The sequence below is a fragment of the Schistocerca americana genome, chromosome 1 (assembly GCF_021461395.2).
Source record: "Schistocerca americana isolate TAMUIC-IGC-003095 chromosome 1, iqSchAmer2.1, whole genome shotgun sequence".
Lineage (NCBI taxonomy): Eukaryota > Metazoa > Arthropoda > Insecta > Orthoptera > Acrididae > Schistocerca > Schistocerca americana.
The window spans coordinates 1104841335-1104857045 of record NC_060119.1 but is presented as its reverse complement, the minus strand read 5'-3'; the positions used below and the strand labels follow the sequence as shown (position 1 = coordinate 1104857045).

At 38.5% G+C, this 15711-nt stretch overlaps 1 protein-coding gene across 13 annotated transcripts in view; it reads right to left on the bottom strand.

The window, feature by feature from the left end:
• Positions 1-3761, bottom strand: part of LOC124618173 — a 54555-nt gene extending 50794 nt beyond the window's left edge. For 7 of the 13 annotated variants that reach the window (XM_047145325.1, XM_047145326.1, XM_047145328.1 and 4 more), the window contains exon 1: positions 2670-3099. In XM_047145325.1, the coding sequence (XP_047001281.1) occupies positions 2670-2708 (39 nt within the window). In that variant the 5' untranslated portion in view covers positions 2709-3099. Of the gene's footprint in view, positions 1-2669; positions 3100-3664 lie in introns of those variants that run through there. The other 6 variants (XM_047145327.1, XM_047145334.1, XM_047145336.1 and 3 more) reach the window with 2 other exon arrangements.
• Positions 3762-15711: the final 11950 nt, after the last annotated feature.

Here is a 15711-nt window from a genome sequence, read left to right as displayed (position 1 = left end):
TCTCCCATTTCAGCCCACAGACGCACTATTATACTAAGAAGTCATATCCATAACTAACAAAATAAGCCACAAATTGAATTAAACGATTTACCACGTGACAAACAGCAAACCAATAACATCAAACGACACCGTAATAACATAAACACAACGGGAACCTAATTCTTAACTCACTGACACTTTCCATTCTTCTATAGCAGTCATGACCGATAAATGCACACTTCAGGCACCGACACCCAAATGAACCCAGTACATGACATAACATGCAGACCATGTACACACCACCATAGGACACCACCGACTGCAACAAGACGACATCTGCAATAACACAACTCACTCAAACTAAAGTCTACACCATCATGACGCCACATACCACAACATCCTTACGCCTCAGACCAAAGCAGACGGGTGGAATTGGACGCCTCCATTGACCCGCTGTGTGCTATGGTATCCTTACTATGTAGGATTCAGGGAGGACATCAAAAAGGTTCAAATAAGTGCAGCTCATTTCTTATTAAGACCAAAAGGGGAAAGAGCGTCACGGACATGACATGTGAGTTGGATTGGTTATCACTAAAACAAAGGTGTTTTTTGCTGCAACAAGACCTTTTCATGTAATTTCAATCTCCAAATTTCTCCTCTGAATGGGAAAATATTTTGTTCATGTTCACTTACAGAGGTGCAGGTAATCATTGTCATAAAATATAAGACATCCGTCATTGCATGGAAAGAGTTAAGTGTTCATTTTTCTCATGTGTTGTTTGAGAGTGGAACAGTAGAGAAATAGTGTGAAAATGGTTTAATGAACCCTCTGGGGTACAAAAGTGTGAACTGCAGACTAAATGTAGATCATGCTGCCACACAGACATCTAGATTGGCCAACCTCTGCTCCCTTCACCACCCCCCTCCCCTCCCCCACAAACACCCTAAAAAAATAAAACAAGCAAAATCTTCCACAACCTGTACAAATAACTGTAGGTACTTGATCATAGACAATATTTCTTGCCATTTCAACAAGAAATGTCCTACTCATATTAATCTCCAACCATAACAAGCAAACGGCACTAATAATTCCAAACACAACAGAGAATCCATCAGCTCCAGTACACAAAATCAAAGTAACTAACTAGCAATTTGGACCAAACGCTTCCAATAACATCTGACACACACAACTCACAATGTCAAATGACTCGCTAACATAAAAAACAACTTATAAACATATACATCCAACACAAAGAGTACCACCCAAAACTGCCACCTAGAAATATGACCTGACTCAAATTGCGATGAACGTGTACGATTATCTGTGATGTTTCTTCAAACTGATTTCGAGGAATACACGTATGCAATGAATCCTCGATGTCTCACTAGGAAATGACAGTCGATGGACAGTTCTGTACAGAAACAAGCCTTGACTTGGCAGGTCCCAAATCAGATTGATAGCAACATTTATTTGGGGTCCACAAAGGGCAGGGGTCGCTTACATAAACAAATACCGTTACCAAAGAATGTTATTGTCTACTATTGCACAAGCTGCAGCATATCCTAAACCCAGTAATGTAACACAATATACAGTGGTTTAGAGCATTGGTCAATTGGGGTAGAGAGTGGTGCCACAACTCCTATACAACACTGGTCCAGCATATGGTCAATCATGGATGCTCTGCATCACAATCACCTCTGAAATGACAACAAGCTCAATATGTTCAAAAAAGTATTGTAGTGACTAACCTCAAAGGCTTTACGAATGTCTTCTCATGCAACAGACACAAATATGGCTGCAGCAGAGTGGATGAAACTAATCTTAAATTGAGTTGCATTCCCATGGCATAAATGGGTCAATGTTTTTAACTAAGAAATTTAATTCCCCTAAACCACACTGAGTTACACACAATTATGGGTTACTTTCTAACTTGCAACCGTATTTGTACAGCACTCTGAAAGGTTCATGCAGTATAGTTACCATATCTGAGTTCCATCAATTATGTAAATTATATCACACATCATTTTGTAATAATACATGAACATACCACCCCATAACAGTTAGATATGTGGTAATCCACTGAGACATTCAAACCTATCACCACAGTTGACTGGAATAAAAGTGTATACTGCAAGAAGTTTATGAAGAGAATGAATTACTACTCAATCAATATAATACGTGAGGAACTGGACAGACAGCAGATTTTTTTTTTAAAAAACAGGCCTACTTATCTACAGAAGAACCGACCCAATGCATTTCATCCACATAAATTTACATTACGAACGTACTTATCTCCATTACAATTCCAAAGTGGGTTTCCTATTATCATATTCATGTTACAGACTTATCGGCTACCTAGTAACGTTATAATAGTGTCCGTGAATAAATCCAAACCAGCAAATCAGCTGTCAAATGAAATAAACTGTTATTATAAGAATATATCAGAGAATGAAAACTCTTGCAGTTTCGTCACGCATCAACTGAAATAATCACTGGCATTTATTAGACAACCCAGTTTCAAAATAAAATGCATTTTCTTTTGCAACGATACAACCTAATCGAGGCATTTTTCTGAAGACAGAAGTTAATTAAATCATATCGTAGTCATCCAGCACATACATTTGGCTGCATCGCGCAGCGTCGTAGAAGGCCAAATAAATAAATAATAACAACACACATGTCAACTTACGCGCTCAAGCTGTTCCGTACGAAAGCGATTCCGTGACATTTTACTTCTACTACTTTATGTTTACTTTCACAGGTAACACCAATCTTTCACTATTTCAAGTTTCAACATGTCACAGCACTCCACATTACGACACCAGCGAGTGACAGCCGTGAGCCGGGGAAGCACACGAACAGCTGTGTACGCATTGTGCATGTATGGCTGCGTTCCTGATTGGCTGCTGTCCATAGCTGAGACTTATGTTTTGATTGTGGCGTCGTCTGTTAGTGACTCGACATTACTTTTTCTCGCTGCTCTGGTCTAGCTTATAGTCTGTAGTATCAAATTTTGTGCTGTTTTACCCTTCTTAATCTTCATTTCATTACGTAATTTGTTATTGTGAATCATTGTGCAGGCTGCACGAGGATTTTATATTTTCCCTCAGTGTACTACCCAAAGAGATACAGAATACGGATATTCCAAAAGATAGACCTAATCTACAGGGAAAGGCCTTACAATACGGAAACAAATATAAAGACCACAATATTAAAAATAAGGTTGCAAATAGTTCAGAATAGTTATATAACTAAAAACTGGTTCAACAGCAAAACAAGTCAGGCAGAAGAAATACTTTTTTTTTTACGTTGTTTGCCAACTAAAAAGAAAACAAGGTATAAGGATGTACATGAAAAAACAAATTTTTCGGCAGCTATTTCATTAATTATTTATTTTTGCGGCATGTGTTTCGGATTGCCTAACATAACTGACAAAAATATCACCGAAACAAGTGCAAAAAGTTTTTTCCATATTACAATGTTTCAAAAAGTACCCACAGTGAATTTCATTACTATACACAAAACTATGCTCTAAAGTTTCATCTCCTGTAATCGGACACGATGATCTCCCAGCCCGGAAGTTATAACTACGCAAAGCACCGACCTGGAAAGTCTACATTGCGTAATTAATAAGCACATTTAAATCGATAGAAATTAGTTTCATGTCACTAGTCTTGTACTTGCAGATCTCAATGCTGTGTGGGCTTCACCTCCTATGAAATAGATCAAGAAAGTTCTTTATGAACTGTACTTTCACTATTAATAAACTCTACTAATATTCCGAGATTTTGAGAAGGGAGGTCCACACGTGACGATCTGCCTCAGCAAATGTCTGTGCACATCACATCTGCGGAGAAAGATCATACTGTGCAGACAGGAGATTCGCGCAGACCTGAAAGTTAGAGTTCGAGGTTTGAGAAAATTGCTCAAATCTGTGAGCTCAAATCACATCGATCCGCACAAAGGACAACACGCCAACAGGAAATCGCTGACAGTCTGGTGCACGAAACGTGTCTCAATCAGCTGTTTTATTCAGTCTAGTGTTTCTTGTCTTTGCGTACACTGTAAACTCTAAAATAGTTTACCTACTTCGAGTTCCATAGATCCATATGTAAACAGTTCACAGGACACAGAATGAGTCGGTTTTTACAAATTATTGTTTAGTGCAAAATTACATTGAATTTATGAAATGAAAGATGTAAATAATACGAGGAGTAGAAACTTGTGAGTTATTTAACATATGAGCTACCACACATTTCTCCCTAGGAATATACAGATATACATAAACTGGAGTTTAAGTTATGCTGTACATAGACTAGGAATGATATTATCCATGGTGGCTAATAAATTCATCCATACTATAACAAGAACCATTTAAAAGTAACAGCCTTAGTTTTTCTGTAAATTTGAGTATGTTTCCAACCAGATTTAATGTGTGATGGAAAGGCATTACACAATTTTTTTAGATCATACTGGGTAGTAAGCTTCCTCTGGGTGTTGTAATTACGGGATCAGCTATTGATATTGAGTCAGTTGCTGTTTTAGTAGCAAAGCACACCAGGGAAGAAATATATTGTGCAGTTGCTGTATAGATATGAATATCTCCAAACATATTTCTGCTTGAGTTCCTGGGATGGCTCCTCAAATAATTCTTACAGTTCATCTCCTTGTACAGAGCACTGTTTCGTTTGCTAATGTTTAATTTCCGCAAAATTTTATACCATAAGCCAAAAGCAGATGAAAATAGCTAATTATGTTGTTTTTATTGTGCCTGTCTCCGTATTGTCAGATATAATTCTTAGGACAAATGGTGTTGTGCTTAATCTTTTGCACATGTCTTGAATATGGTATTGTCACTTCAGTTTGCTGTCTATATGCAGATCCAAATACCTGGAGGACTTCAACACATCATGCTTATACATTTTTAGATTTATTTCGTCTGCAACATTAGTGTTGGAGGAAAATTAATGTAATATTTCTTTCTAAATTGACTACAAGGTCATTAATTTCAAACCACCTTACCTCATCTACAACTGTGTTATTTACTAATTCACTTAGTATATTTCTGGAAGGATTATTAATTGATACAGTAGCTTCGTCAGCAAACATGGTAACCTTTCCATGTTCTATACATAGCGGCAAAACATTTATAAATATCAGAAAAAGCGGTGTGCCTTATATTGAACCATGAGGCACTCCAAAGGCAGTGGTGCCCCAGTTTGAAGATTCACTGTCATTGTGCATTCCTTCCATGATTATTCTCTGCTTTCTATCTCACAGATAATATTCAAGCCACTTGCCTACTATTCCACTCATTGCTAAGGTTTTGGCTTTATTCTAGAGAACGTGGTGACCAACACTGCCAAAAACTTTGGATAGCTCACAAAGTACTCCAACTGTCATCAAATCGTCATTTTTGGATCCCAAAACACTGTCAGTAAATGCATTTGGTGCATCCTCTGTTGATACCCTTTCTGAAAATCAAACTAACTATCGCTGCACATGTATTTACTAAGATGCTCAATCACATAGTGATCATCGTCAGTGCTGTAGTATACTGGTGTCAAGTTATTATCAGTAACCAAAGCTATGAAACGATCACAGTAACTTGTGGTCGTTTCATAGCTTTGGTTACTGATAGTAACTTGAAACTAGTGCCTATGAGTTTAATAAATTGTGATCGTTTCATAGCTTTGGTTACTGATAATAACTTGACACCAGTGCCTATGACTGGACTCGCATTCGGGAGGACGACGGTTCAATCCCGCGTCCGGCCATCCTGATTTAGGTTTTCCGTGATTTCCCTAAATCACTCCAGGCAAATGCCGGGATGGTTCCTCTGAAAGGGCACGGCCGACTTCCTTCCCCATCCTTCCCTAATCCGATGAGACCGATGACCACGCTGTCTGGTCTCCTTCCCCAAACCAACCAACCAACCAGTGCCTATGAGTTGTACACTACAGCACTGAAGATGATCACTATGTGATTGAAAATCGATTTTGCTGTCAATAAACCATCAATATTACGGCCAGTGCTGACCTTCCTTCTAATTTCACGTATATGGCCGTTGTGCACACAGCACTCTATGGAGTCGCCAATCAGTTTCAGGATCATCCCGTTTATTGCATCTGTTGGTTAAAATAAACATTTCTTTGGCAGGTGAACTAGTCCCCATCTCATTTTTCACATTTTCCACATGGTCTTCGTTTTGTTATTAGAGTTATTAATTTCCTCTTTTTAAAACATACTTTTGCATTTTGTATCAACTTCCTTAATATCTAGACTACATACTATGTTGCCTCATCATTTGAGCATTGTGAGACATTCGAGCTGATGCAAACACTTTCCTTTTTGTTTTACATGAGATTTTTATGCCTTAATTAATTCATGGCTTAAACATAGTGTCATGCTGATTTTATCTAAATCTTTTCTTCGGAAATACTTCCTCAAAAAGACTTTTTGTTTGATTAATGAAACGATTAAATTATTTTTTAACATCTGCTGTATCATATACTTCAGATGCATCAACTAGCTGTAGTTTCTGTCTGTATGTCTTCATTGTTTCTTCGTTTATTACTCTCACTGTTTTCCAAACAGATTTTAGATTTAGCTTAAGATTGAATGAAGGGGTAGTAAGAAATACAGTATTGTGGTCTGATAGACGATTTAAGACTTGATTGACTGTCAAGCTGTTGTGGCTAGGAAGATTAAAGAAGTGATATGCATCAGTGCGTTAGGAGTTCATTGCTGAATATATATGAATTATAGGTTTTTGTGGAATGTTAAGACCAAGCATTACAATGAGCGAAATAAGAAGGCAACTGATTATAAGAGGTTAATAGAGAAAAGAAGAGCAGTTGACTCTACAGCAATCAGAGAAACCGTAATTATAAAAAAAATGTTGTGGATTCAACCAAAATAATTAATTTTGCCTACTTTGCACTTAGTAATCTCTCTTATTACATAGACCTGAATAAGAGATACTTTTACTCGATGCTCTCCTATCCCATAACCTTTTGCGGCAGTGTAGATAAAATAAAAAAAAGTATTTATTCTACAGAAGAGAGCAGTCGGTCTGTTATGTTCTTAAAGGAACGTCTTGAAGCAATGTCTTCAGGGATATACCTGTGTTCAATGCATTTACTCTTGAACGGAATGTGTAGTGCAGCTGTGGCCATTTGAGCACAGTCTCTGTTGTTGCCAGATGTTCTGCCTTCCCCCTATGGTGTCATCAATGACATATTTTGCTGTTGCCAGCTTTCTTCCCCCATGCCTATGATCTCAAAGGAAAATTGCCCTGTGTATAAACTGGTGTAAATTAAAAGAATTGGTGGGAAATCAAAATAGTCCAATTCCTATGACATCACTATGGGGGTGTAGTAGATGTCCTGAATCTAAAATGGTGAGAAATTTAAAAAATCCAAAATTAGGGACTGTCCTGATGGTGGAAAATCCAAGATGGCAGACTTGGGAATATGAATACAGCCCTACAACATCTCAATTCAAGATGACTGACCTGGGGACATGAGTACAGGCTCTATGATGTCATGATTCAAGATGGATGACTTGGGAATATGAGCACAGCTCTATGATGTCATGATCCAAGATGGCTAACCAAGTTAACTGATGGAATACAAGCGCAGCCCCATGATATCACAATTCAAGACTGGAGTAAGATTGTAGCCTACATGGTCGCCAGATCACTTGCGCTAAGTACAGAATTTAAGATGGTGGAGTTGAACATAAGAGCACAGCCTGAAATGTTGTAATTTCAGTTGGCCCAAGTTTAAAATGATAATAGCGCGAAGTTTAAGTGATACCCCCCACCCCTCTGATGTTACAGCTTTCACCCTAAGTTAGGAGCTGACTTTCCATAAGTTTAAGTCCACTTGCATTGCATAGGACAGAAAGAGCTGTCTTTATTTAAGTGTATACCACATAGGGAGGGCTTCTTCTGTGGACTCTTGACTCGCCAAATGTGAAGTCCATCGCTGCCATCGTCAGCGGGACCATTGCCATTGCCATTAGCTACCTGCATTCGTGCAGTGCCAGAGTACCAAGGCTGCAGCAGTCGCTGCTCCTATGCCTTGCCACCTGCATGCATGCAGTGCCAGAGTACCAGGGTTGCAGCTGTCGCTGCCCTATGCTGTGCTGCGCTGGAATGGAACACCAAGCTGCAGCAGATCATCACTATTCTCACTTCACTGGCGTTGGATGCAGCTACACTGTGCAGTGTGATATGACATATCTCCACCTGGTCTGAGTCGCCCACCTTCCACCCTCACTCCCTCTCCCCCACCCAACTGTAGGGATTGTCAGCAGACTCCAACATCTGTCAATGTGCGTGTGAAGGCCACCATGGTTGTGTGCTGTACACATTCTACAGTAGCAGAGCTAACATGCTGCAGCCTGACTCAGTGATAGCTTCCACAGACTGTGAGCCCATAGAGACACTACCTCCACTAGCATGTGACACTGGCAGACGCCGTAAGGTGCACCAGATACTTCTGTGCCATCTACTGAACAAAATGCATACTGTATTCACATTCCTATGCATTGACTGTCATTGTGCGAAGGCAGGTCAAGGCTGCAACATGCCAGGTCTGCAGTGCTGACATAATGATTGCATAGAAATGCGCTGTTGATAGATCCAAGCCGCAGCAGTGCAAACAAAACTATCAGACATCATCTGTGCTTGGAAGTGCCAGTTTATGGATCGGGAGATCTCAGTTTTCAGTCCCCTATCAGTCAGTTGTAGGCTTTGTGTCGGTCAGCAGTTCTTTCAGCTCTGTTAATGTTTGTTCCTGTAGAGTCATGCACTGTAGCTATAAATCCTAACTTAATGTCATTTTCTTCTTTAATTAGAGCACTTTATAAATTCTGTAAGATGACTACCGAATTGTAAATATTTTTAGAGTCTGTGTAATCGATTTCTCCATAGTCTACATCAGGGTTTTCCAAACTGTCTTCTGCTGAATAACATGGTGTTTCCGCTTATTATTTTTAAACTATACTATCTCTGCGTTACTCACTATGATTTGAAATTGAAGTAATCACTGTTTAAATAAGTTTTTCTCATTTTTCAAAAATTTTATTAATATTATTAACCTTCAAAGTAAGAGGTGTCCCATCAAAGTACCTGGATCCTGAAAGTGTTCCACCAGAGGAAACATTTGGGGACCCCCAGTCTTTAACCACTATAACAAACAAATTGTGATTAATATAGATTTCCACCAGTTTTAAAGCTCTGCAAACTGCTTTCTAGCTTGTATATGCACACTGTGCTATACTTATAACTCAATGCACGCATTGAAGAGCACTGTTACTCAGTCTGCATCACGTAGAAGTATAAAACATAGGATGCATTGCAAATCCTGTTTCTTGGTGTGAATAATACCTAACAGCAGTGAGGAATTACAGATAGCAGCTTAACACTATGCTCTTTAGCCACAACACTTTATGAATTTAGTAACATAGGTTCTGAATTGTAAACAGAGTTGCAATCCAACTGTGAGCTCATAGGCCAGTTGCACTATTTTGTCAATATGTCTGTCAGAGGAAGGAAGGCTACCCCCTCCCCACCCCCAAGTGGAACCCTGAAACCCTACTCTGTACTGCATAATATTATAACGACGTTATTATGACGCTCAGATACCACAATGTACTATCGTGTCTGTGTAAAGGACTGTACTGTCCTCTCCATGAAACCAGTTCACTATAACACTCTGTTTGTGTACTATCTCCTTCAGGAAAGCATCCCACCATACTGCTCCATCTGGCTACTATCTTTTCCAATAACACATCATACTAACCTGCTCATGAACTATCACACTGTGCTATGCCACCCAGGTACTATCCTATCCACATAGTGGGTAACTATGACACTTGAGAGGACTGATAGCCTCCTGTCCTCCCACAGACGTCTTGATGCACACAAAATAGTGCAATTGGGTTGGGAGTTTACAACTGAATTGCGAGTACAAGAAAATTTAGAAAAAGTGACCGGAAATGATGTTTGATCACTTGACTGGAGGGTCGTCAACATGGATGTATAGAGTCTATAAGAAGTTTTGACAGCTGATGTAGATCAGTGTTCTGTGATAGTTTAAAATGTCAACATGTTCTAACCGAAATTGCTTAACAGCCTCAACTTCCTGGGAGGAAGACAAGGCCAACTCAAGAACAGTTTCGTTTGTGATTATTATTTGAGAACTTGGGGAGTCTTGTTACTGTCATCTGTATTATAAACTACATTAAAAATTGGACACTTCTTATCAAGAACATTTTAAATGTGCTTATGCCCATTACAGAAACATTTTGTGACAATATTATGGTGGTTAAAAATCTGTGATGATAGAACACCAGGAAAAGGAGAGGAGGAACATTCTGTAATGTTACAGGACGAAGTGTTGCTTGGTTGATTTGGGGGAGGGGACAAAACAGCGAGGTCATTGGTCCCAATGGGTTAGGGAAGGATGGGGAAGGAAGTCAGCCATGCCCTTTAACAGGAACCATCCCAACATTTTCCTGAAGCGATTTAAGGAAATCACGGAAAACCTAAATCAGGATTGCCGAATGTACATGCGAATCATCATCATCCAGAATGAAAATCCAGTGTGCTAACCACTGCGCTACCTCGCTTGGTAGGAGGAAATGTTTGGGGCATTTAACAGTTATCTACTTGGTGAAATCTCCAAGTTCATGTCTGTGAACATGGTGTCAAGGCAAAAAACCCATTTCTCCTACACAAGAACGACAGTGTGACAGTGAAAGGAATACTGGGAAAAATTGGCAAGGAAGCATAGGAAAGCATTTTGAGGAGATATGTAAATCCTATTGCTATATGTATAAAGTGTAATTGGTTGACACCAAAATAGATATTCTGTTGGATTAACTGCCTGGTATATTGTAGCAGCTCCATTGAGACTACTGTTACCTTATGTATCTATATTTAATGCAAGATCTTGCTGGTATTATTAACAAAATGGATGTACATGATTGCCTAACATCAAACTACGACTTCTGTGTGGAAAAAGACTATCAAGGAATCAGCACTGTGATTGTGAACAACGATAAGAAAGTAGACTGTTTAATGTGGATGAACAGCAACTGTAAGGTAGTATAAAAATTTATATGTCAAATCACAAGTCCTTGAGTGAACAAAGATTTTGGTAACAATTTTATCGATTTTATAAAGTGGCCTGTTAAGCATCTATGAAAAACATTTACATCTTACATGGTCAGAGAACATGGTATCACCCCAGATCATGTAAGAAACAGATTGACCGTCCTTACGGCGGAACAGGCAACCATCGATTAACAGATGTCGCAGGCGACGCTACAATGCTAACTGACTGTCCATGTCGCGGAATTGGCAACGCTGTATCTTCGGTGACGTGAATGACGCTGCTTTGTGTTCGGCTAGAGCGCTGCGCACGAAATGCATTCGTCACACAGCTGACTGTAGCTCATGATCGGCTGTGGTTTTTCCCGAGTTTTCAATCGAAGAATGTAGATTAGCTCCTGTAATTATACAAACCAAGTTTGTTTCTACTGTAGGGATATTTCTCACAATCATATGCGAAATGTAATAAATGAAAAGTGACACACAAACATTTCTCGCAAATTACTGTTTAAATGCAGACTGGACTGCAGTCTCATAGGTTTTACACTCGCCTTCCATGCCGTCTATTTCCTCTTTGTTATACAGCTCTTCTGATATGGATTATGGTGGTAAAAAAGATCTCCACATGCAGGTTAACACTAGAAAGTTTTAAAAATCTTATCAACGTCTTTGAAATATAATCAGTTAATTTACTGACAAATATTGCACTGAGCAGTGGGTTTCGCGTGCTGACATTACCGACATAATTATTTATTTTGCATAGAGTATCTGTAGGGATTAGGTGAGTTATAACGACAATATATTTTTCACATTGAGACTGTAAATAAGTTTAAGAAACAGATTTTGCATCCTTTCTAAGTATTTTTGTAAGAGTTCTTAAGCATAATCACATTTTGCATATGATTACTGTTAGTTGTAAAGGAATATAATTTCATGTACGTACTTAACAACGATATCTTCGAAAAAAATTAATATTATGAAACTTTAAATATCGTGAGTAAAAAAATTCTGTGATGGTAAACATCTTAACTTTGCGGTCAGCACATCTACTATTGTCACAAGCAGTACTGTTTTGCTCAGATTTAACTCATTACTTCTTTCTAGTTAGATGCGGTAGAGTGATCAAGGAAAGGCAACGAAACTTATTTGTGCAGCCTAGTGGAGAATCTTTATTTGGTAATTAAATACAATATGAATAAACTACATATTTTTTATAATTTTCAGTTTTGAGACAGTTCTATTACATTTTTAGTTCAGGATTTGTCGGTCTACTTCTTCCACAGTTGATATACTCGCAGGCCCTCGGCATTACCACTCGATCCACTACCACTGTTATGTCAGAAACGGCTGTACTTCGCAGACGTCAAATGGTGGAGAGCTGCACGCATTCGGACGATGTTGCCACATATTCCACAGAACGGAGTGCCATCTAGTGGTTGGTGCCACAAGTAAGGGTGTGACGCTGTTGCCGCCTGGTGGCCGTTCCCTGACAAGGGTTGCCTGCTAGACCAAGTGATCGGGCGATCTGTTTCTTACGTGATCTGGGGTATCACCAGATTGGAAGCTATAGTTTATAACTATAGAATTGGTGGCATGTTTAATTCTGTGGAAGACTGTATAGTGTATTAAATGACACCGAACATTATTTACATTTGTTCTTCTGTACCCTGTGCAATTGCTTCTATGTGGTGAAAAGTAGTGGATAGCTTACAGAATAGCTAACTGTCTCATGTTTAATAGTATTTTGCAGTTTTTCTATAGGGCCAATTAGAATACACAAAAACTGAATGGTGAACAAGTAAACTTTTCAGGCATCCAAAACCGAGAAAAGATTATAAAATGTGTTCTGTTTGACTGCAGTTTTAATTATTTCCCTGTAAACTACGTGAAGAGTGTTATCAGAGACTAACAAAGGCAGTATAAGCGATGTACACATATGCTACATCAAGGCTGGAAAAATATTTTTTCCCAATCTAGAGCATTTTCCCTAAAATACCATGTGATATCGTTACTGTTGAATTAGTATTGGTTCTCACAGATAATGTTATTCCACAGGTCATAAGAAAAGGAACTAAAGCATTTTAGTGGAATTCAGCAACGACTTGTAATACACATGACTATGACAGCAGTAAACATATTATTGTTTTACTCACTATACATAGAATACTCAAGTGCACACAATAGAAAACTCAACCCCATAGTCATTACCAAAGAACATACGAACATAAAATCATATCATCCAGTACAAAGAAAAATCTATATTTTATATCACAGCTATTCATAATGCTTGCACTCACTCCCTATCTACTGACCACTTCAGTCTGCCACATCAACCGACCCTCCCCACTTTTGAGGGCTGTTGCTTGTCAATTCATGTGTTTAGCGTATTTATTAACATGGTGTGTTGGTCCTCTCATCTGGACTGAACTGAAAATCCCGGCGCCTGCTGGACATGGGAAGTTGACAAAGTATTTATCTGCCAGACTGCATAAACACAATTCGCTTTTCAATCTGTTCAGGGAGATGAATGTCTCTATCCTTGTCCAACATGTCGTGAGGGGAACATATCAACTGTGATTCTTCATTTCATGGTTCATCAGGACAAGTTTCGGATTATTCTACCTTAAGGTGATCAACTGTGTTATGTCTGCCATTTCTTTTTACTTATTTATGTATTTACGCTTCAAGTTCCATACGATCAAAATGAGGAGAAATTTACAAGGTCAGGGAACGTGTCAGTACATGAAATTACAACATAAAATTAATAACAGATAAAAATAAAATGTTTATGAACTCGAAAAAGTCAAGCCATAAGTTTAAGTAAATGCAGTCAACAATGTAACACAAGAATCAGCTTAATTTTTCAAGGAACTGCTCAACAGAATAGGAGGAGTGACCCCTGAGGAAACTCTTCAGCTTTGATTCGAAAACGCGTGAATTACTGCTAAGAGTTTTGAATTCTCGTGATAACTTATTGAAAATGGATGCAGCAGTATACTGCACACCTTTTTGCACAAGAGTTAAGGAAGTCCGATCTAAATGCAGGTACGATTTCTGCCGAGTATTAGCCAAGTGAAAGCTGCTTATTCATGGGAATAAACTAATATTGGTAACAAGAAAAGACAATAAGGAATATACATATTGAGAGGTCAATGTCAAAATACCCAGACTCATGAACAGAGGTCGACAAGAGGTTCGTGAACCCACACCACTTATTGCCTGAACTGCTAGTTTCTGAGCAAAAAATATCCTTTTAGGATGGTAAGACTTACCCCAAAATATAATACCATATGACATAAGCAAATCAAAATAACCAAAGTAGACTAATTTTCGTGTCGAATGATCACTCACTTCTGATGCCATTCGAATAGTAAAAAAGGCAGTATTAAGTCTTTGAAGAAGATCCTGAATGTGGGCTTTCCACAACAGCTTACTATCTATCTGAACACCTAGAAATTTGAACTGTTCAGTTTCACTAATCATATGCCCATTCTGTGAAATCAAAATGTCAGGTTTTGTTGAATTGTGTGTTCGAAACTGTAAAAACTGAGTCTTACTGTGATTTAGCGTTAGTTTATTTTCTACAAGCCATGAACTGAGGTCATGCACTGCACTATTTGAAACGGAGCCAATGTTGCACACAACATCCTTTACTACCAAGCTAGTGTCATTAGCAAACAGAAATATTTTAGAGTTAACTGTAATACTAGAGGGCATATCATTTATATAAATAAGGAACAAGAGTGGCCCCAACGCTGATCCCTGGGGCACCTCCTATTTGACAGTAACCTACTCAGACCCCACATCACAGCTGTTATCAACATTATGAATAATAATCTTTTGCTGCCTGTTGCTAAAGTAAGAGGTGAACCAATTATGAGCTACTCCCGTATTCTGTAATGGTCCAACTTCTGGAGCAATATTTTGTAATCGACACAATCAACCACCTTAGTAAATCAGAAAAATATGCCTAACCTTCGAAACCTTTTGTTTAACCCATCCAGTACCCCACAGCGAAAAGAAAAGATAGCATTTTCAGTTGTTAAACGACTTCTAATGCCGACCTGTACATTTGATAGCAAATTATGTGATATAAAATGATCAGTTGTTCTTACTCACACAGCCTTTTCAATAACTTTAGCAAACACTGATGGCATAGAAATAGGTCTAAAGTTGTGTTCACTATCCGTTTCATCCTTTTTATAAAGCTGCTTTACTACTGAGCAGTTTAATCGTTCAGCAAACTGACCATTCCTAAAGGATAAATTTCAAATATGGCTAAGTATGGGATTAACAAATGCAGCACAGCACTTTAACATTCTGCTAGGCACTCCGTCATATCAATCATAGTCTTTAATCTTCAGTGCTTAAATTATTGACTCAATCTCCCCCTTGTCTGTATCACAGAGGAGTATTTCAGACATCAATCTTGGAAAGGCATTTGCCAAGAGAGTTATATGATTCCCTGTAGAAACAAAATTTTTATTTAATTCACCTGCAATGCTTACAAAATGATTGTTAAATACTGTACATATATCTGACTTATCAGTAACATGGTCATGCTCTGAGGAAGGCTGTTGAAAGCCGAAACGTCAGCTTTAGTTCA